The sequence below is a fragment of the Hemitrygon akajei genome, chromosome 10, assembly GCF_048418815.1.
Source record: "Hemitrygon akajei chromosome 10, sHemAka1.3, whole genome shotgun sequence".
Classification (NCBI taxonomy): Eukaryota; Metazoa; Chordata; class Chondrichthyes; order Myliobatiformes; family Dasyatidae; genus Hemitrygon; species Hemitrygon akajei.
Window position 1 is genome coordinate 49,526,151 of NC_133133.1, and position 24,160 is coordinate 49,550,310.

General features: G+C 40.9%; 2 protein-coding genes across 3 annotated transcripts in view; one reads left to right on the forward strand and one right to left on the reverse strand.

Annotated features, from left to right (window-relative positions):
- Nucleotides 1-11,805, reverse strand: part of LOC140734368 (uncharacterized) — a 50,149-nt gene extending 38,344 nt beyond the window's left edge. Inside the window, exon 1 of the mRNA XM_073058236.1 lies at nucleotides 11,691-11,805. The gene's annotated coding sequence lies outside the window, so the exon portion shown is untranslated. The remainder of the gene's footprint in view (nucleotides 1-11,690) is intronic.
- Nucleotides 11,806-19,467: 7,662 nt separating this feature from the next.
- The window catches only part of ccnb3 (cyclin B3), a 30,775-nt gene continuing 26,082 nt past the window's right edge, over nucleotides 19,468-24,160 (forward strand). For both annotated transcript variants that reach the window (XM_073058237.1, XM_073058238.1), the window contains exons 1-2: nucleotides 19,468-19,684; nucleotides 21,022-21,115. In XM_073058237.1, the coding sequence (XP_072914338.1) occupies nucleotides 21,044-21,115 (72 nt within the window). In that variant the 5' untranslated portion in view covers nucleotides 19,468-19,684; nucleotides 21,022-21,043. The remainder of the gene's footprint in view (nucleotides 19,685-21,021; nucleotides 21,116-24,160) is intronic.

Consider the following 24,160-nt stretch of genomic DNA (forward strand, 5'->3'; position numbering starts at 1 on the left):
CCTGTCAAGTTGTTTAAAACTCTCCAGGGAATGTATGAAGCAATTTCAATTCACTAATTAAGTTACTACTCATGATTTAACACTTAGTTACTTCCCTGTACAGCCCTTATTTCCAAAAATAAGTTGAATGTCTATCCATCAGTGCAACTTGCTCCAAATTTTTGTTTTTTCCTTGGGTAAATCTGGGCAGGCAATTGCTGAGCTTAGTTTATGGTCAAATTACATGGGGTATAGATGACCATTTCAATGAGGCAAATCTCTGGTGAATCCTTCAGCTGAGATACACCAGGAACAAAGTCTCATTTTGAGAAGTGCTGTGTTCTGGTCTCCATAAGCTCCTAGTAGATTATAAGAAAATGAAGGCAAGGTGACCAATTCCTGTGCCCTTGCCATTTAATTAAATCATGGCTTATCTGCTTCAAGTCTCTACTCCATTTCTGCACGGCCTCTAGTCTTTCTAAAATTTATCTGCCTCCATCATTACTTTGACAATGAGATTAGTATAAGAATGGAGAGTTTACAATCCTGGTTTCAGAAATTCACAGATATCACTGATCAGTCCATTTGCTCCTCTAGAAAATCTAGATGAGAACATGGTTCCTGTAAGCCATGAATGTACAAAATCATCAGTGATGCCTCCTGTCATATGGCCTCAGACCGGTTTACTGCTGGTCCAAGCCTTCCTGCAAGTGAGTAGAAAATCTGAAAATTCCCATTTAAAAAAACTGTTTGAAACACAAGAAAGGGGCAATTCTTGGTGTTCACAGCATCCACACCAAGTAATCTGCAATCTAGCTGCATAAAATTTGCCAATTATTGAGAATGCTTCTTTCTGAGCAAGCTAATGTTTGTAAAGGTTGTTTTTTCTCCCCACTCTATCTTGTAGGTGAACAGCCAATCATTCTTTCAGATAAATATATTTGAAAAATCTTACTCATGGTGAACTATTAGCATTGAATTACTGTTGGCATTGTTAGTGTGAGCTGGACATTTGAAATTTGTACAGGGGTACAAGGAAGCCATGCACCAGAGGATGTGACGCTGACAACTGATGTTGCCTCTTCCAGGAAGATGCATAAAATAAGTTGATGTCTCATTAACGTGACTTTCATGTGGGCAATATTGTTTTTGGTCTGTATGGTGTGGAGGAAATGTGTAGGACTATTTGAGCTAATTTTAGTTGAAAAATTACTTTATGACATTTTTGATAGTATTCAGGATTTAAAATCACTGACATTTTCATCAGCTGTGGCATACAGTGGCAGTTGTCAGTGTTTTCAGAGGAAATTGAGGGGGGGAGGGGTGCACTCGTCTGCAGTATGTTTGCCTGTTGGCAACTCATCAGTACTGATGTGATGGTGATACTTTGACCTGGAAAGAATAATGCTCTGCATTGGAATTTGTGCCAAGAGTGTTCATGGCGTGTCCACAGATGTTGGCTTTGTGCCAGCAACATCTGTCCTGAAAGGTTTGCGGTGAGCAGTCTATTGTGTACCCTTTCAGGATAACAATGCAATAGAAATTTCTTTCTTCCCCATGCCCATTTACTTTTTCTACTCTTCTATTTCTCATGTCATTCTGTGGGCTCTAACTCAGTAATGGTTGTTTTTGTTATAGTGCATGCTTAACTATCCTGTTATTTTGCCATGAGTATCATTTGACACCATCTCCTGCCAATTCACAAAAATAGCTATTTCCCCATTCCTGAGAAAATATTTCAAAGATTTCTAAAGAAATAAAAAAAATCTGTTGCTACTACTTCAAATTAAAAGTACAGTTCTACTAGCATTAGAGAGTTAAATGTCTCCGCATTGTATCAGAAATAGCATGTTGTAATTAGAAAGAAGTTCCATGACTGATCATTATCAGAGAACTCTGTGGAGTCCTGGGGCTGTGTGATAACTCACAAGTGTAATCTTCCCTATCCGGTACTATAAAATGGGATTAAGACAGTGCCTCAGAAGTTCCACATTTCCTGATATTACAGCGATAACCACAGAAAGACCATGCAGGAAATTCAAAAACAGCCCACAGCCTTGTTCACACAGAGCTCAACATGTTGTTTCCAAAGTTCAAAGTAAATTTATTATCAAAATATATACATGGTATTGCAGGTGCCCGAGATGTCGACGGTTTATTCCTATCCATAGATGCTGCCTAACCTGCTGAGCTCCTCCTGCACATTTTGTGTATATGTATACACAGCCCTGAGATTCATTTTCTTGTGGGCATTCACAATAAGTTCAAGAAACACAATAGGATCAGTTAAAGACCCCACCCAACAGGGGATGGACAAACAACCAATGTGCAAAAGACAACAAACTGCAATTACAAAAAGAAAAAAAAAGAAATAATAATTTAAAAAAAGAAATATCGAGAACTTGAGATGAAGAGTCCTTCAAAGTGAGTCCATAGGTTGTGGGAAAAATGTAGTGATGGGTTAAGTGAAGTTATCCCCTCTGGTTCAAGAGATTGATGGTTGAGGGGGTAATAACTATTCCTGGTGTGAGTCCTGAGGCTCCTGTACCTTCTTCCTGATGGCAGCAGTGAGAAGCGAACATGTCTTGGGTGGTGAGGGTCATTGGCGGTGGATGTTGCTTTCCTGTGACAGCATTCCATGTAAATATGGTCAATGGTGGTGAGGGCTTTCCCCATGATGGACTATACCAAGGCCACTACTTTCCATGGGCTTTTCTGTTCAAGAGTATTAATATTGGCACACCACCCGTGATGCAACCAATCAATATGCCTTCTGCCACACATTTATAGAAGTTTGTCAAAGTTTTAGATGACATGCTAAACCTTCGCAAACTTCTAGAGGTGTTGCCATGCCTTCTTCATAATGGCACTTACATGCTAGACCCAGGACAGATCCAGTAAATGATTTTGGTGCTATATTGTGTTCTGTTGACTTAATTCGTCATAGATGCTCTGAGTAGGTGGGGAGAGAATGGAAACAGGAACAACTGAACCAGATTTACCTCATGCATGCACAAATCTGTATTTAGCCAAGATCTTTATGTTATCTGAAAGAATGGGATTGGATTTGTCTTTCCCATTGGACCTGCTCCAAATTCAATTACTCTTTGAACTGGATCCAATTGAAGAAAAGTCACATAACTTTAGCTGAGACCTGATTCTTTACAAAGATGGATTTCAGAAGATATGGAGTTAGACCCATCAACAATTTACTGCAGGGTTTGGCTGAATCTCAAAATAGTTTTTTGGACTTCTCCAAAAGAATCCACAGAAGGACAAATATTTTACCATCCTACAATTCCAGTTCTAATTAGGAGAATAATAAAACAAAAGGTTTAACCTTAAATAAAATACTCCACTACCCCAACTTTTAAGTTAAGAATGCATCAGGCAGTCAACTTCATAGGCCCAAGTATTTTTAGGCAAGGACACATAGAAAAATGAAGAAAGATGGAGACCAGGAATTTCTAGCTGAACTAGGATCAAGTGTGCAACTTCTAGACCATCTATGACAAGGAGAAAAAAATTATTACACTGATTACTCAACTATTCTGACATCATCCTTCCATGTTATATCAGCTCACTTCCTTCTTACTAAAGACAACAGACAATTGATAGAATACTAGGATTGCAAACAAGAGAAAATCTGCAGATGCAGGAGATTAAAGTAATATATGCATAATACTGGAGGAATTCAGCAAGCCAGACAGTATCTATGGAAAGGAGTAAATGTTTTGGGCCAAAGCCCTTCATCTGGACCGGAAAGAGGAGATGAGAATTCAGAGTAAGAAGTGGGGTGGGTGGGTGGGGGGGGGGGGGGGAACAGAAACGGAGGAAGAAGTACAAGATATTAGGTGATAGCTGAAACCAGGAAAGTGGGAGGGGTGAGGTAAAGAGCTGAAAAGTTGATTGGTGTAAGAGATAAAGGGCTGGAGAAGGGGGAATCTGATAGGAGAGGACAAAAGGCCATGGAAGAAAGGAAAGGGGGAGGAGCATCAGAGGGAGGTGATGGGCTGGTAAGGAGATAAGGTGAGAGAGGGAAATAGGAATGGGGAACGGTGAAGTTGTAGGGGTGGTCCATTAGCTGAAGTTTGAGAAACCAATGTTCATCCAGGTTGGATGTTACCCAGATGGAATACAAGTTGTTGCTCCTCCAACTCGAGTGTGGCCTCATCGCGGCAGTAGAGGAGGCCATAGACTGACATGTCAGAATGGGAATGGGAAGAAGAATTGAAATGGGTGGCTACCAGGAGATCCTGCTTCTTCTGGAGGGCAGGGCATAGGTGCTCGGTGAGGTTGTCTCCCAGTCTGCGTTGGATCTCACTGATATACAGCAGTCCACACTGGGTGCACCGGATATGGTAGATGACCCCAACAGACTCACAGGTGAAATGTCACCTCACCTAGAAGGACAGTTTGGAGCCATGAATGGTGCGTTACCAGGATGTTTAGGTTTTCTGAACTTGCAAATTTTTGTAATGTTGAATGGTAATACAGCTCATCTTGGGTGTTATGATTATATTTAAGATCCTACCTAAACTGTGAGATGAACTTTAAAATAGCCTTGCTAAATCACAGACAAGAAAAAGACCAAACTGCAGAAGAGTAATACTTTAAATAATGATAATTTGCCAAAGGTCATTGGACATGCTCAGTTCTGGAAGGGAATGCAGTTTAAACTACATACATACATGTCACAATAAGAACAGATAAGCAGCAAGAGACCATGAGACCACAAGAGCCTCTTGAGTTTGACCCAACTTTTCATCATGGTTGATCTATATGCCTCTCAGTCCTATTCTCCTGCTTTCTCCCTGTAACCTTTCACATCCAGATTAATCAAGAATCTATCAACCACTGCCTTAAATACAACCTGGCCTCTGCAGATGCCTGGGGCAATGAATTCCACCCTCCTCATCTCCTTTCTAAAAGGATTCCCCTCTATTCTGAGGCTGGGTCACCATAGGAAACACCTTCTCCACATCCACTGTATCAAAGCCTTACAGTATTTGATAGGTTTCAGTGAAATCCCTCCCCTCATTTTTCTGAATACCCATGAGTACAGACCCAGATCCATCAAACACTCCTCATATGATCAGCCTTTCAATCCCGAAATCATTTTCATGAAGCTCCCTTCAACCTTCTCCGATGTCAGCACATCCTTTCTTAGATAAGAGGCCAAAAACTGCTCACTATATTTATACTATATTCCATCTACCACTTCTTTGCCCATTCTTCTAATCTGTCTAAGTCCCTCTGCTTCCTCAGAACTATCTGCCCCTCCACCTATCTTTGTATCATCTGCAAACTTGACAACAAAGCCATGAATTCCATCATCCAAATCATTGCCATATAACATAAAAGGAAGCGGTTGAAACGCAGACCCTTGTGGAACACCACTAGTCACTGACAGCCTACCAGAAAAGGCTTCATTTATTCCCACCCTTTGCTTCCTTCCAATCAGCCAATGCTCTATCCATGCTTCCAAGTAACCGTAAAACACATCCTTAACAATCGAGTCTATCATCTTCCCAACCACCGAGGTCAGGCTAATTGGCATATAAATTTACTTTCTTCTGTTTCTCTCCCTCCTCAAAGAGCAGAGTGATATTTGCAGTTTTCCAGTCATCTGGAACAACTGCAGAATTGAGTGATTTTTTTTCCTTTTCAAGGTTCTTTTGAAGACCCACTTTGCGGAAATGGGTCTATCTTGGGGCCTCACGACCGGCCACCTTTTGATAGAAACATAGAAAATAGGTGCAGGAGTAGGCCATTTGGCCCTTCGAGCCTGCACGGCCATTCAGTGTGATCATGGCTGATCATCCAACTCAGAACCCTGTACCTGCTTTCTCTCCATACCCCCTGATCCTTTTAGCCACAAGGGCCATATCTAACTTCCTCTTAAATATAGCCAATGAACCAGCCTCAACTGTTTCCTGTGGCAGAGAATTCCACAGATTCACTACTCTCTGTGTGAAGAAGTTTTTCCTTATCTCGGTCCTAAAAGTTGATATGCCAAGGATGCGACCTGGAAGACGAGTGTGCCTTCAGGGTGCTAAATTTTCATGGCTCTGGAGGCAGGTGGATTCAAGGCCGGTGCTACCTCCAGCAGATCATAAGCAGTGAGCTGGCTGCTGGCTGTGTGCCCAGAGAGCCAAGTTCTTTGGGCACAGAGCTCAGAAGAAGCAAGGCAACAGACTTTTAACATCATACATCAGTGAGTTGCTTTGTTATGTCTCCCCCCTCGCTGTGAACACCTCAATTTCCATTATTTGGTGTGTTGAATACCGGGTGAATGAGTAGTCCTTGGGGTACTGCAAGCCTGTGTATTTATTGATGCTTTGCTGCACGCCTGAGTGCTCGGTGGGGGTGCCGATGCTTTTTTCTGGTGGGGTGGGGGGCTCATTGCAATGCTGCTGCTTCTGCGTGGGATGGGGGAGTTGATGGGGGGCTTTGGGGTTCTAACATTTAACTGTCTTTCATTCTTTGGGGCACTGTGTTTTCATGGGTGTTGGTAAAGAAGAAGAATTTCAAGATGTATTATTGTATACATTTCTCTGACATGAAATGTACCTTCTGAAGATCATTACTAATGCCCTCACCATCTCTTCAGCTACGTCTTTCAGAACACTGGGAGTGTCATCCATCTGGTTCAGTGACTTATCTACTTTCACACCGTTCAGCTTCTCAGGCACCTGCTCACTAGTAATAGCAATTGCACTCACCTCTGCCCCCAGACACTCTCAAACTTCCGGCATACTGTTAATGTTTTCTATAGGGAAGACTGATGCAAAATACTTATTCAGTTCACCTGCCATTTCCTTGTCTCCCATTACTACCTCTCCACTGTCATTTTCCAGCAGTCCAATATCCACTCTCACCTCTCTTTTACTCTTTATACATCTGAAAAACTTTTTGGCATCCTGTTGAGACCATGTGGTTAGCAGATTTTAAGATCACTTCAAGTTTGTGAAGGACAGAGGCAGACAAGACTGCAAGAAGACTACAAGCATTTGATGCTGAAGGTAGCAAAGACATGCATAAGGGCTTCAGTAATGGGGGTTGAGTCAGGAGGGCACCAAATAATAGACGAGAAGTAACGTTCATTGTGATCACAACTGGATACACAGCTCTGTTTATGAGGCAATGCAATATTGACCCATCCCTCGCAACCTCCTGGGAAGATTCATGTTCTTGTCAGCTGATCATTCACTGGGATGTTTTTAAATAGTGTAGCTAACTAACACTCATGGACAGCTCACATAAGCTGCTGAAAGTATAGCAACAGCCTGGAGTCAAAGGGGACATACAAGAGAATAGTCTATGGTGGTCAAAATCACTTTGTGTTTTGTATCCAAGCACAAAGCCCTTTGTTAACCTCAACCTGTGTTGTGAGAGGAACATGGGTGACAACAATTAGGATTTTAATTTACACCACATTTCCCAGTCTGATTAAAAGGTCAGCATTTCCACAACACATTGCAGAATTTGTTTTTGCAAACTAGAGGGAAGCAAAGCCAAATACAACTGACTAAATGGATACACAGAGGCAGGCATGAAATAATATATACAAATCATTCACATAATGCACACAGGAGATTCAAAGCGTGTGTACAAACATGCATACGTGTATAAGCATAGTAGACACACAACCATAGGAACGTAAGGTTTAGCCCTTTGAGCCTGGTCTGTCATGCCCGATTTTCTCCCCAATGCCATTTTCCAGCACCATTACTGTATCCACTGAGTTCTTTCTTATCAAGAAATCTATTAATCTGTTTAGAATGAATTCAGTGCTCCCTGGAGAGAGAATTCCAACTTTCTGCACTAAAGTCAAATCTCTTCATTGCTATCCTAAATTGCACATCCCTTATCCTGAAACTGGGACCTCTGGTCCCAGAGTCTTCAACCAGGGGCAACTATTTCCCTGCATCCATTGGATCTCTCTAGTAGGTCAACAGTCTTGCCTAACATGCAGTGCAAACTAACCGGTTATGGAGAGATGAGATTCTAAATAGTTCTAGTTTACTCCCCATCTCCTCATCCAATAAATTTCTCATTCTTGGAGCCTGGCTGGTGAATCTTTGCTGCACTTCCATTAGAAAAAGTATATTTATTTTAGGCAAGGAGACAAAAAAATAAGTAAATCCATGCCGGCTTTACTCAATCCCACCATTTTTCAGTTGGTTTGGTTGCTACATCCTTCAGGGGGAAAAAGGCAAGCCCAGAATCTCGGTGGAAGAGTTTTCAAATGGAAATTCTTGCTACCTCATTATAGAAAAATTGCAAGAGGCGTTATTTATTTTTCATTGAAATGTCAATTTATTTTGAATTACTATCTCCATGTGCTATGAATAAAAAAGACAACCAAAAAGGAAATCAGGCTTCCACATTTCATGTCTATTACCCTTGCCAGTGAAAACCAGATTGTAGCTTGGAAAGGAACCTTGGTAAGGTTCAACCTAGGAATATCATACTGCTACAAAAGTCTGCCGAAAAACTTCAGTAATCTCAAGAAACAATGCATCTGGACTTTTGTTTCCTTATTTATTCATCTGTTGTGATTATTAGTAAACTATTTTAATGTTACTGGCTATGAAAATAGCCATGAGGGAATGAAGTGAACAGGTATTGCCCTGTAAAGTGTTCGGCTGCACAGTGGTTCAACTCACTTGCCTATTGGCGAACATTGCAGCAGTTTGTTGGGATTTCCTTTGTCTTCTCTGCACTTTGTGGCACGATGGTAACAAGGCAGAGTTGCAAGCTCGACACTCAACCTAGAAGGGATGGAAAGCGTGCAAGGAGCCAGCCAGATTTGAACCTGGGACCACTCGTCTCGAAGTCCAGTGCGGATGCCACTGCACCACTGGCCAGATGTAATAGTCAAGCTATACCAAAAAGCCTTTAAGATGATAGCCCAATATAAACACTGGGCTTTCCCATTCCAGTATCAATTGTGATGGAACATCAGCTGTGAGGAGAACAACAGAGGGTTTGGGGAATGAAACAGAAACAAATAGGGTAGGTGAATGAGGAGGGGGATAGCAAGTGGAATTCGGTATGGAAAATGCAAACTCATCCACATTCGTAGGAAGAATATGAGTATGGACTTCATATAAATGGTGAGAGATTGCAAAATGTTCACGTCCTTAATTGCTGAAAATTAACATACAAGTGCAACAAGCAGTCAGGACAGCTTTACATAAAGTATTTGAGTACTAGAGTAAAAACATTGTGCTCCAATTATATAGAGCCTTTGTGAGACCACATCTGCAATATTGTACTGTGTCTCCTATCTGAGAAAGGATAGACTTGCACAAAATGCTGGTTGAACTCTGCAGGCCAGGCAGCATCTACGGAAAAGAGTAAACAGTGGGCTAAGAACCTTCATCAGGATAGTCCAAAGGGTCTCAGCCCGAAATATCAACTGTTTACTCTTTTCCATAAATGCTGCCTGGCCTGCTGAGTTCCTCCAGCATTTTGCCTGTGATTTCCAGTTTCTGCAGATTTTCTCTTGTAGGATATATTTGCAGCAAAGGGAATACAACAAAAGGTTCATCAGATTAATTTGTGATAGCAGATCTGCCTTGTGAGGAGAAATTAAGTAGACTGGGTATATACATCACGGATTTTAAAAGATTGAGGTTATCCTGTTGAAAATTATGAGAATTAATAGAGTAGAAGAGGAGATGGATTTTCACTTGGGTGAGGTGTCTATAACCAGTGGTCACACATTCTCAAAATAATGGGTGGCCATTCAAGGTAGAGATGGGGAGAAATTTCTTCATCTGGAGACTCTTGCAGGCTCAGTAAATATTATGTTCAAATTAGAGCTTAACAGATGTGGGATTGGTGTAAGAAAGTGGCACTGTAGTGAAAGATTAGTTGGGAATAATGAAGCAGGCAATGTGAACTAAACAGCCTGTATTAATTTCTACTACCAATTCTTTTGGCTTGTTCAATGTGGCAACAGTGATGTAACTTCTAGAATATCAGTGTGCTAACATAACATGTCTTTACACTTCAGTATTAAGCAATAAGATTTCCTTACCAACTTACATTGACCCATTTTAAACTAAGCAAGAAAGTTTATAGCATTAATAGATATGATAATTACAATATTCACGTCATGATTGCTGTCTATAAGAGGAGAGATGGTTTGATATATTTTGTAACGTAAAAATATTCATAAATATTGCAAAACCATGTTGGTACTTTCATTGCAGTATCAGATTGGGAGAATATTTGTAGCCATAAGCATAGAAAAATTCTTACCCCTACTTTGTTTTAGTAACTGCTTTATACCTTGTAACCTAACCGAATGGAATTACAAAGTTCATATTACCAACCAAAAATGTAGCACCAAGATCACTGCTGGAATTTACTTTAAGAAAGTAAAGTTTAAAAAAGGTGATGTTGAAAAATGATCAAAATTCTAATTATGCCACAGATGTCAAACAGCACATTTTTCAATTTAGCTATCAGTTCAATGAAGAAGAACCCCAACACTCAATTATCTAAATGTCTATTGTATTCTATGGGTTTGGTTTGTAACCATATCCGTCTTCATGACTTTGGGTGCATGCAGCAAAATATTTCAAAATCTTCCATGTTCCTGGTTGATGTGGTATGTTGTGCAATTACTTTGAACGTTATGGACAGCTATCATGTTGTTAACTGTTTATTATAAGACAATAAATAATATGACATTAGCCTCTCAAATCTTAACCTTCTTGAAAATATTTGTTCTTGCTTTAGATGAAATAACAGGCAAACATCATACAAGTTGCATTCAAGAAAAGTTTACAGTTTCTCATTTTTAAAATGATTTCCTTCCTGTGCCTCTGCACAATACGATGAGTAACTTTTTCAATCAAAATTGATAATTAAAAACTTGTTTCAATGTTATCATTTTAAACTAATACACATTTTTAAACGATTTTCCCTCGGTTGGTTTTAATATTTTTTAAAAGATAAAGAATGATTTTGGTTAACATTATGAATGTTATAATGTTGCTTAACATAAGTGCTTTCAAAGTAGTTTTTACTTATTATTGCATATAATTAAAGTCATTCTCCTTTCTTCAATTTTTGTTCCAATCTATATATTGGAAGAGATTGTTACCCTCTACCCTTCATACAGTTATCCAATTACTGGGTTAACTGTTTGCATATGGCATACACTTATCCCTCTGAACTACAAGTTTTATTGACAACATGATTGTCCCAAGCTTTTAAATCAAATTAAATGGATTGTTCAATCGTTAGAATGGGCGTGGAAAGGAAAATTTTACTAAAATTAACTTTTAAAGAGAAAAATGATTTATTAAAAAGCTTTAAAGAAAACAGTTAAGGGAGAAACGAGGGCGTGATTCGTGCCTCAAGGCAATTATTTAACTATATAACACATCCGCCGTCTCAGAGCAGAAACTTCTAACACCTGCTTATTCGGCTAGGATGGAGGTTGGCAGCACACTGTTCATGCTTGTGGTAAATGCAAGTCTGTCCCAGCAGAGAGACAAGACGACAATTATACACGAAATGAATTCCAAAATAGGAATGTTAATAAGATAGTTTACAAATTATGATCTTACATTAGTTAAACCGGTATTTATATTACCGTAGAATAAGAACCACAGAAATCATCAATTTATCTTTGAAACCCCATCAATACTCAGTGAGTGTTTTTATAAACGACGGGCGCCTCTTACCTTTGTAGCTCTGGTGCTTTTAAGTAAGATTTCAACTATTGACTAAACTTTTGGTTAAATTGTATGACAGCGCTGTACAGTAGCTCTGAATTTTCGGCGTTTCGTCAATGCTGATTGACAACCAGTTCCTGGGTTTATTCCGCGATTGACAACTGGCCAATTGGCGATGGGTGCTGTGACAGTCACGGTCACCAATGGGAGTAGTGCCGAGTTGGTATCAACAGCATTGGAACCGCCTTCCTTCAAATTGACATCTGTGGTGTATCAAAACGGAACTGGTCGGTTTAAGTTGAGCACAAAATGTTGGACATGTTTTGCTTCAAAATACTCCAGGGATCGGTACGGCTTTAAAGGGATAACATATTTCCTGTCTGTTCTTAGTGATGCATTGGTGCAGAGCCTTATCAACACAAAGGCTCAAATAAGGAACTACCGATATTAGCAATATATCGGTAAGTGGAGAAAGAACAGGAACCCCTTTTTAAGCCTACTTTGAATAACAAGAGTATGAGAGATTGTCCCATCAAGCTTCAATCACAAGTGTTGAACTTGTACCTCAATATCTTGACTGCCTCAAATCTATTGATCTAAATCAATCACTCGAGTATATAATACGTGTTTTGCAATGCTCTGAAGGAAGATATTTTGTTTTGACAGCTGCCTGCCCAGCCTCCTTATTCTGAAAAAGAAAAATATAATGTCTCTTGAGTGTGTTGTCTTTCAATAACAATGCTGGTGAGTCACTTTATCCATTTTTCTGACCCATTTCTTTCTCTGGTGTATCAAAGACTCCATTGGCAGTGCTACCAGAATTTGTAGATCTTATCATTTTAATGGACTACTCCATCCTATTCTCAAATAAATGTAATTGGACCATTTCTGACACTTCTCTCCCATTTCTGAATTCATCCATGTCATCCTCAGGAGGCAAACTATTCATTGACATCTATTATAAACCCACTGACTCACAACTACCTAGAGAACATATCTTGCCTTTTTGGCTTGTGTAAGGATGCCTTCTGTTTCTCTGATGCACCATCCATTCAGGGACAGCTGAAGGGGAGGAGGGCATTAACAGAAGTTAGAACATTGAACATTTTTCACATTGAACATAGCTTGAACATTGACTTCTCTAACTTTCGTTAATGTTAATGCCCCTCCTCCCCTTCTTACCCCATCCCTGACATGTTTAGTTGTTTGCCTGTTCTCCATCTCCCTCTGGTGCTCCCCCTTCCCCCCCTTTCTTTCTCCCGAGGCCTGCTGTCCCATGATCCTTTCCCTTCTCCAGCTCTGTATCACTTTCGCCAATCACCTTTCCAGCTCTTGGCTTCATCCCACCCCCTCCGGTCTTCTCCTATCATTTTGCATTTCCCCCTCCCCCCACTACTTTCAAATCTCTTACTATCTTTCCTTTCGGTTAGTCCTGATGAAGGGTCTCGGCCCAAAACGTCGACAGCGTTTCTCCCTATAGATGCTGCCTAGCCTGCTGTGTTCTACCAGCATTTTGTGTGTGTTGTTGTTTGAATTTCCAGCATCTGCAGATTTCCTCGTGTTTGCTCTTTAAATTCAGACCATTTCCACATTTCATTTCACAATCCATCCCCACATCAAACTGCCTGTCCTTTACCATCGCCACTGCCCAGATGAGGCAAAAAATAATCTAGAGAAGCAACATTTCATGTTCTGCCTGGTTAGTCTACAAATCAATGGTATGAACATTATGTTTTCCAATTTCAGGTTATCTTTACATTTTGTGTCTCTTTCCTCCCCTTTTCATAATGCACATTGCTCCCATTTTCCATGCCTACCCCACCCATCTTTCCTTTTATCCCAACTTCCCACACACTCACATTCCTCCACCAATTGGTTCCACTTGCTCTTCACCTCTCCCTTAATAGTTCCCATTATCACATGTTTTACTTATCAGATTCCAGCACAGGAAACCTTTGTGTTGCTGCTTATCACCCTCCAGTAGCTGTCTCCACTCTCCCCTCCATTCCCATCACCTGGCAACATTTTCTCATTTTCTTTCCTTGTTTGCTTCTCACCCATCTCCCACCAGGGACATCTGTCCATCATCCTTAATTCATCGCCTGTCCACCAATCATCTACTGGCACCTGTCCCACCCCTCCCCCTGTCCTCATTATAGTGGTTCTTTTCATTCATCACTCTCAGTCCTTTTTCGGGTCTTGACGCAAAACACTGACAATTACATTCTCCAGGTTAAGTTGCTGCTTGACATTCAAGATTAGTGGGAGAAGTCAGAGAGTGGTAGTAAATTGTTGTCTCTCTGACTGAAGCCCTGCAACTAGTGATGTATTGCAGAGATCAGTGCCTCAACAGATACAGCACTGATCTCTCTAATACACTGCTAGTCACAGGCCTTCATCCATAGTAATAATTTTTGTGGTAAATTGGATCAGTAAGTTTGCAGTTGATACCAAAATTGGAGGTTTAATGGTTATCAAGGAAGGCTACTTACAACATAGAAAATCTACAGCACATTACAGGCCCTTCAACCCATAATGTTGTGCTGACCATGTAACCTACTCTAGAAGCTGCCTAGAATTTCCCTACCGCATAGCCCTCTATTTTTCTAAGCTCCGTGTACCTATCTAAGAGTCTCTTAAAAGACCCTGTTGTATCTGCTTCTACCACTTTCGCTGGCAGTGCATACCATGCACCCACCACTCTCTGTGTGAAAATCTCACCTCTGACATTCCCCTTGTACTTACTTCCAAGCACCTTAAAACTATGCCCCCTCATGTTAGCCACTTCAGCCCTGGGAAAAAGCCTCTGGCTATCCACACGATCAATGCCCCTCATCATCTTATACACCTCTATCAGGTCACCTCTCATCCTCCATTGCTCCAAAGAGAAAAGGCCAAGTTCACTTAATCTATTCTCATAAGGCATGCTCCCCAATCCCGGCAACATCCTTGTAAATCTCCTCTGCACTCCTGCCTGTGATGAGGTGACCAGGAACTGAACACGGTACTCCAAGGGATCTATTAAAGCTTGCAGAATGCTCCTGATCAGCTGGAAAAATGGTGAGTGGAATTTAATGCACACAGGTGTGAGGTGTTGCACTTTGAGAGGACAAGTCAGGCTGAGACGTACACAGTGAATGACAGGGCTCTGAGATGTGCTGTAGAATAAAGAGATTTGGCAACACAGACTCCCAGTTCCTTGAAAGTAACATCACAGGTAGATAGGGTGGTGAAGAGAGCTTTTGGCACATTGGCCTTCATAAATCAAATCATTAAATACAGGAGTTGGTATATTATGTTGAAGTTGTACAAGATATTGGTGAGGCCAAATTTAGAATATTATGTACAGTACTGGTCACCTATCTTCAAGAAAATATCCCTAAGCTTAACAAAGTATAGAGAAAACTTACAAGGACGTTGCCAGGACTAGAGGACCCGAATTATAGAGAAAGGTTGAAATAGGTTTGGACGTGAAGTGCAGGATTATGAGGGGACATTTATCAAGGTATACAACATTATGAGGGGTATAGATAGGGTGAATTGCATGCAGGCTTTTCCCCCTCACATTGGGTGAGACTAGAACTAGAAGTCGTAGGTTTAGATTGAAAGGTGAAGTCTGAGGGGAAACTTCTTCTCTCAGAGAGTGGTACGAAAATGCAATGAGCTGCCAGTGGAAGTGGTAAATGCAGGATCATTTGTAACATTGAAAAAGTTTGGATTGCTACATGGAAGGGAGGAGTTTGGAAGGTTATGGTCCAGGTGCACGTAGATGGGATTGGGCAGGATTTTAGGCTGGCATGCGCTGAATGGCCAGTTTCTGTACTATAATATGACTGTGATACAGATGCTGCTGGGCCCATGGAGTTCCTCCAGTAGATTATTTGTTGCTCCATATCTCTGGATTTCTTGTGTCCAAAAATCTATCAATTAATATCAGTCTTGTATATCTTACTCTACACTTACAGCAACACGGGATGTGTCCATTCAGTCAACTGAGGAGAAGATCGATTTGTCCCAATTTCCACTGCTTATTTCCTTCTTTCTCTGCAATTTAATTTCTCTGTAACACATACCATTCCTTTTACTATGACCTGATGCTAAGGGGTAATTTACAGTAGCCGATTAATCTGCCATAATGTCCTTGGGATGTAAGAAGAAGCCAGGGACTTATGCCATCATGATGAGTCCAAGCCTAATATAGTAAATATACCCCCGACTTTGAGATCATGCTCTGTTGTTTCAGAACCAATCCACTTATATTCCCAATATTTATCACTCATTCCTCTAAAACTCAAGTAGGTATCGAACCTCATATTAAGTCTTGGTCACAGAACTTTGACCAAGGGAATCCAGCCCTTTTCACTTGCAAGGCAAGTTTGTCCTTTGAATCCAATACAGCCTTCTGATCTTACTAAAGCTTGGCTTGACTATGTAAAGGCTTCATTACTCTTATACTCCACCCCTTTGTAATGAAGGCTAGAATACCGTGCCATTTCCAACTTGTTAACTTTCAGGGTTTTTTTTAATATTCGAGGATGTCTTGCATCCTCTCAAGAAATGTTATTGTTTTCCCTATTTAAATATATTGCTTTCAGCTCTGCACAATAACAATGCTGAAAGTACTCAGTAAATCAGGAAAAACAGAATTAACATTTCAGGCAAGAGACTCTTTGTATTCAAATATTAATTTTATTTCTCTTTCCAAAAATATTTCCTGACTGCTGAGTGTTTCAGACATATTTTGGCTTTTTCTTTAATTTCTGGGTATTCATTTATTGCTGCTTTCTATTCTACCTGGCAACATGAATTATCTCCAATTCTGCCACACTATTCTCCACACCTTAGGTCCTTGGTCTCCTTGGTATCTTTCATCTGCCTCCAGCTGCTGCCTATAGTTTGCTATAGAATAGTATACAGAATCAGAATCAGGTTTATCATCACCAGCGTATGTCATGAAATGTGCTATTTTTGTGGCAGCAGTACAATGCAATACATTATAATAAAAACAGAATTACTGTATGCATATTTATGAATAGTTAAATTGAATAAGTACTGCAAAAAGTAGTGAGGTATTGTTTGTGGGTTCAAAGTCCATTCAGAAATCTGATGATAGAGGGGGAAATAACGTTCCTGACACATTGAGTGTGTGCCTTCAGACTCCTGTACCTCCTTCCTGACGGTAGCAACGAGAAGAGGGCATGTCCTGGGTGACGAGGGTGTTTAATGATTTCTTGATGCATCGCTCCTTGAAGATGCCCTAGATTCTACAGAGGCTTGTGCTCATGATGGAGCTGACTGAGTTCACAACATCCTGTAGCATCATTCAGTCCTGTGCAGTAGCCCTCCCCCCACATTATACAGTGATGCAGCCAGTTAGAATGCTCTCCATGGTACACCTGTAGAACTTCTTAAATTTCTTTGGTGATAAACCAAATCTCCTCAAACTCCTAATGGCGTCATTGCATCAATATGTTGGGCCCAGGATAGACCCACAGAGAAGTTGACATGCAGGAACTTGAAATTTGCTCACTCTTTCCACCTCTGATCCCTCTGTGAGGACTGGTGTGTGATCCCTCATCTTACCCTTTCTGAAGTGAACAATCAGTTTTTTTGGTCTGACTGATGTTGAGTGAAAGGTTATTGCTGCATCACCACTCAACTATCTGAGATATTCCTGTATGCCTTCTGTATGTCTGAAATTCTGCCAACAATAGTTGTGTCATCAGCAAAATTATAGATGGCATTTGAGCCACACAGTCTTTAGTATAGAGGGAGTTAAGCAGGGACTAAGCTCACTTCCTTGATGCAGGCAAAACCAATGACAGTTTCCATTACTACATCCATGGCTCAACTTACCTTGTGTCTGGAGAACTAGTTAGTGATGGCAAGGTGGAGAATGAAAAGATAGCCTTTGACCACCAGGATCTAAACCTCTGCTCAATATTAGGTGCTGAAGTATCTAGTTTATGCTACTTCAATGCACTGTGTCATGATTAGATCCGTATAAACAGTATGCAAGACAGGCCTTTCATTGTACTGTATATGACAACAATAAACCAATCTTATTTCCAATCTGAGCGAAACATTGGCAAATGGGATTAAATCTGAGACAACTTGGTCAGCACGGATGAGTTGACAAAGGTCTGTTTCCATTCTGTATAATAAAGTACAAAGGAATTCTGGAGACATTTCTTTAGCCAGAGAGTGGTGAATTTGTGGACATTATTACCACAGGCAGCTATGGAGGCCAGGTTATTGGGTGTATTTAAGGTAGACCTTGATAGGTTCTTGATGGGACACGGCTTTGAAGGTTACGGGGAGAAGGCCAGGGACTGGGAGTGAGGAGGGGAAAAAAGGATCAGCCATGACTGAATGGTGAGCAGACTCAATGGGCCAAATGGCCCAATTCTACTCCTATATCTCATGGTTTTATAAAATGCAAGCAATTCTGTAGAGACTGAAAATTATGAGCAACGCACACAAAGTGCTGGAGAAACTTGGCGGTTCATGCAGCATTTATGAAGGGAAATAGAACAGGAAAGGAAGAGGACTAAAGCCAGAATAAAAAGATAGGGGGAGAGGGAGGAGTACAAGCCGGCAGGTAACAAGTGAATGCAGGTGAGATGAGATGAGAGAGGATGATGTGATAAGCTGGAAGTGATAGACGGAAGAGGGCAAAGGGCTGAAGAAGGAGGAATGTGATGGAAAGGACAGTAGATCATGGAATAAAGGGAAGAAGGTAGGGAAACTGTGATTCTATAACCTAATTTACCTGTTTTCCTATCTTATTTTGGATGGATAGGAGACTGTGCAACATTCTAAATAATAAAACCAAATTGTCTCTAAAGTGTTACACTCCAACAATAAAAGTAACATAAATTTCATATCTGTATACCCCTTAAACAGTTGATGATAATCAAACTGACGTTCATTATATTAGACTGACTTTAGAGGGTTGTAATAACTGAATTAAATAACTGACCAGTCATCTAAGGCTACAGCAAAACCAAGCAAGCCACTTAGATGGAGGGAAAAATGCACAAATGAGAATTACATTAAATCCCAGGAGATCTACCTTTTCACAGAATGTGTTTAACAATTGTTAAGATGGTTAGTACCACAAACATTGACCTCTCCAACCACTCTCACGCCTGCTTCCCGCATCCCCCCAATACCTTCCTTTTACGTTAAAATATAAACTTTTAACAATATTAATACAACTAAATATAATGCATCATGTCCAATTGTACGCAATTGCTGAATTTCGTTATACAACCAGATAAGTCTGCAAACTAAATGCTGAGGCTCCCTTATATACGTTAAGAATGAAGAATTCAATGCAGCAAAACTGAATATTTTTAATATTTTCAATAATCGAAACAGGAAGTTTCACTTTCAATAATTCTAAAACAAACATCACATTTTTCATTCATCTGATACACGGGAAACTTTCTTAATTTCAAATGTAAATATAGTTTGGAGTCTGCAACTCATGTACTTTTAGTTAATAGTATTTGGAACTTTATCTCTAGTAGACCTATTCACTCATTCCCTAATCGATCTTCTCTATTGTTGACTTGATTTCCCTTTAAATAAGCACGTCTGCCTTCCCAGTCACCCGTTCTTTCTCATTGGTCCACCGGGTTCTATTTTGAAAAAAGCTTCTCCCTTAGCAACCGAGAATTAGCAACGCATCTTGGCAGCGCGCTGATTGGTCGGTGCTTTGTTGTCTGGAGCCAATGGTGGAGGGACGGCGTGCATGCCGCAATTTTCAAAAAAGGTTTTTTGCCAGAGGTGCATCTCGCTGAGCTGTGAATGCGTGCGCGCCAGTTAAGAGCAGGTAAACCAGTTTGGACTTTGGGGCTGAAGAACCTAAACTTTCTCTGGCTGCGGTCGCTTTCACCCCGAGCACGGTCCACTGGGAAGTGGTGCTCTCCCGCAGTCCGAACGTTGAGTCCGGAGCCTCTACTTTAAGTATCCCGTTGTTCCTCGAAGTTTGCCAGGTTTGTGGACTGTTATACTGCATTACTAGTGATTTATTTATTGTAGGATGTGAGGTGAACTCAACTACGGTCAGTGGGCTATATTACATATCTCCTGAACTGGCGAGAGAGTGGTGCGTTAAACCCCCAGGAGTTCTAGGAATGCATTGCTCGAGCTGCAAAGATGTTTTGTTTCATCTTCTGCTTACACAAATAGCGTTTTAACAAAGCTGATTGCCGCCGCCGCCTTGCGTGCTTCCGAGATCAATATTACGTACAGTGATCACTGCAAGGCACTGGAAAAATATCGCCAATGTTACCTCCGCAAAATTGTCCACATTCATTAAATGGCACCGTCTGAGGCCCACCGACATCTTCTGAATTAAGGTCTTAATAATACTGGATAGTCATGTCACTTACGTGCTTGACGCTAAACTCAAAACAGACACACTCTTATCTGAGCTATTACCATGGAAAGAGATTGCCGAGTGGATAGAGGCCGATATTCAAGAAGGGCACTCAAAATTTCCATGAAGTTGTCACATGACTGATGCCTGAGAATCTGACGCATGACTGCTCAAAGTGTAGAAGGCATATTTGGAAATGCCGAGAACAGTATCTGTTGTTACAAAAGTTCATGGAGCCCATCTCCTGACAACGTACATGCTTTGGTCCAAATGAAAGAATCTGCGATTCTCGCCTCAGATCCCATAAAGCTCGAACGGAAGTATTCTGGGTTCTGATGGACTGCCTAAGGAGAGCGAATGGTTATCAATTGTTAAGATTCCATAGATTAAGGGATTTGATTGGAAAACGGGCTGAGAGAATATGGGCAGTTACTGACCGGCTAGACAATTGTCAATAATAGAGAAATGCTGGAATAAGGACTGCTGAGGAACTAAACGGGTCAGCATTTGCAGAATAAAATGGGCAGCCAACATTTTGGGTCAAGACTTTCATCTGATTGAAAGATTAGAGAAGATAGCCAGTATAAAGAGGTGGGGGGGGGGGAGGAGGAGGAGTGGGACAAGAGAGCTAGCAAGCAATCGGATGCGGGTGAAGAAGGGTGACTGACAGGTTGTGTCAGGTAGGGGAGTGAGGGCCGGACAGTTGGGAATGCTGGAATCTGTAATGAAGGATCACCTTGGAAAGAAAATAAAACATAGACTTGAGCAGAATCAACAAGGACTTTTTAAACAAAAATCACTGTTGACCAATTACAGTTCTCGTGCATAACGCTGCTTTTGTGTTCTAGTGTAATAGCACACACAATCTCTTACCCCAGATTATCACTATTTGCCTTTTCTACTTCCAGATGAATTTATCTGCTTTACTTTCTGTCTCCATCCTTTTTGTAGAGCAAACAAGGTTGTCCAAGCAATGCCTCCAGTTGCAAAAGCAAAGAGCCTTCAGTCTGAACCATTTGGAGTGGAGTCACCTATAATAGAAAAGGTAAGAAGTATAATATGAAATGTATTTAAAGGGAGGCTGGAGAAACCCATGAGGGAATAGGTTTAAATGAGCAAAGAGAGGAGGTTTAATGGCAGTGTAAATACCAATGTGGATTGTTTGGGATGATTATCCTGTTCTGCTAGTTGTCCCATGTGATATAACTCTACTGAGGGGAGCGCTGAAATCATTGTGTTCCATTCACACAAATGGGTGGCTATATTAATAGCAGCAGGCAAGTTTTGAAACTCCCATTTGATGTCATTACAGTGTTCTTGTAACTCAGCGTAACAAAGTATCACTGTCACAATCATACAATATGAAATGTATACCTTTTGGAGATTTTTGTTTGCTGGATGTGTGGGTTTATAGGGAAGTAGTACAGAGAGCGAAAGGGTAGGCTTCTCTGAATCTTGAGGAAAATTGGGAATACTGACTAGGAAAGAGGAGGTATGGTTCAGGTACAATCAGCTAGGATCCAGTAAATCTCTAGAAGAGGGAGGGTATTCAAGAAGCAAATCAGGAAGAGCAAAAAGGGGGCATGAAATAACTGACAGATTATAAAATATCTGGATTGTCCGTAATAATGGGAAATGAATAACAAGAGATGGAACTGGGTTGCTCAAGGACCCAAGGGAACACCTGTGTATGGAGATGGGCAAAGTTCTTAATCAATATTTCTCCTCAGTTTTTACTGTGAAGAGACATGAAGACATTGGAACTAGGAAAAGTCAATAGGGAGGTGTTTGGGGTAAATTTGCATTACAACAGAGGAGGTGCTGTGTATTTTGGAAGCTGAGGATAGAATTGCAGCTCCAGAGCACGACCAGGTTTATCCGAGAACTCTATGGGAGGCCAGAGAAGAAATTACAGGAGCCCTGGCGAGATATTTGTATGGGTGAAGTACTAGTAATCTGGAGAGCAGCGAATGTTGTTGTGCCTTTATTTAAATAAAGTGGCAACAAACAACCTGTGAACGATAGTGGTTATAAGTTACTGGAGAGGATTCTGAGCGATAAGACATAGCCATAGCTGGAAAAACCTGTTGATTAGGGGAAGTCCGCATGACTTTGTTTATGAGAGATCATGTCTTAGGAACTTGATTGTGTTTATGATGAAGTGACCAAGAAAGCTAATGAGCGTAGGGTGGTAGACATTGTTTGTATGGACTTCAGTAAGGCTTTTGATAAAGTTTCACATTGGAGGCTGATCTAGAAGGCTAGATTGTATGGATTCCAGGGACAGCTAGTTAAATGGATACTCAATTAACTTCACGTTAGAAAATAGAGAGTGATGGTGGAAGGTTGCTTCTTGGACTGGAGGCCATCGAGTAGTGGTGTGTCTTGGGTAAGTTGAGGGCTTATTGTTCTGTACCAATGATTTGCTATAGTTGTGCATGATACTGGTGAGGTTGCTCTTAGAGTATTGTGTTCAGTTTTGGTTGCCCTGCTATAGGACACAGAACACTGCAGACCCTTTGGCCCATGATGTTGTGACTACCTTTTAACCTACCCCAAGATCAAACTAACCTTCCTCTCTCACATAGCTTTCCATTTTTCTTTCATCATGTCCCTGTCTAAGAGTCTCTTAAATGTTCCTAATGTATTTCTCTACTATTGCCTCTGCAGTGCTTTCCACGCATTTGCCACTCTATATATTTAGAAGTAAACCTACCTCTGATTACCCCACCCCACTTTCCTCCAATCACCTCATGATTTTGCCCTCTTGTATCTGGCATTGACGAAGGTACTGGCTGTCCACTCTATATATGCCTCTTACCTTGTACACTTCCGTTAAATCACTTCTCATCCTTCAACCTACAGAGAAAAGTTCTATCTCGGCATTCTCTAATGCAGACAGGAACCTGGTAAATCTCCTCTGCATCCTCCAAATCCTTTCTATAATAAGACAGCCAGAACTGAACATAATACTCAAAGTGTGGTCTAACCAGAGTTCTGTAGAGCTACAACATTAACTCATGGCTCTTGAATTCAATCTCCCATCAAATGAAGACCAACACACTATACACCTTCTTAACCACCCTATCAACTTGTGCAACAACTTTGAGGGATCTATGGATATGGACGCCAAGATCATCAATGTTCCCCCACATTGCCAAGAATCCTGCCATCCAACGTACTCTGCCTTCAAGTTTGGTCTTCCAAATTTCATCACTTTACTCTTCTGTGGATTGAACTCCATCTGCCGCTTATCAGCCCAGCTCTGTATTTTATCAATGTCCTGTTGTAACTTGCAGCAATCTTTGTCAACCTTCCAGACTATTCACAAAGCCACCAGCCTTGGTGATATCTACAAACTTACTGCCCCACCTTCCACTTCCTCACCTATAACTAGAAAGAGGGCAGAAATGGTTTACAAAGATGTTTCCAGGGCTTGAATGGAATTATAAGGTGAGGTTGGAAAAGCTTGGACACTAATCATTAGTGGGGTGAATTTTGTATAGGTGCATAAAATCATAAGGGATATAGATAGGGTATTTCATTGTTTTCCCCAGAGCTGGGGTATCAACTACTTGAGGGCATAAGCTTGAATGAAAGGAGTAAAATTTAATAGAAACTTGAGGGGCAATTTACTTTTAAACTTGAAGGGTGGTCTCTAATTAGTATCATTTCTCAGAGGAAGTGGTTGAGGCAGGTATAACAATTTTGATAAGATAGTTGGAAGGTACATGGATTGGAAAACTTTTGTGTTATGAGTCAAATACTGGCAAATAGGACTAGTTTGGATGGGGCATCTTTGTAGACCTGAAATGCCTGACTCTGCTTACTGACTAACTATGTTCAAAGTAACGTTATTAAAGTACAAGATTGCCAAGTACATAAATGACAAGAAGTTTTAACCTGCCTCTTTTGGAAGAGGACAGCGAGGCTTTGAGAAGAAGTGCGGCGGCGGCCATTTTCAAATTGCTTCTCAGATCGGAGTTCTGAGAGGCGGGACTGCGCAGGCGCGTGAAGGAGGCCTGGGAAGGAGGGAAGATATAAAAAGGAGAGAAGGAGTGAGGTAGTTCTCTTTTGGGAGAGGACAGCG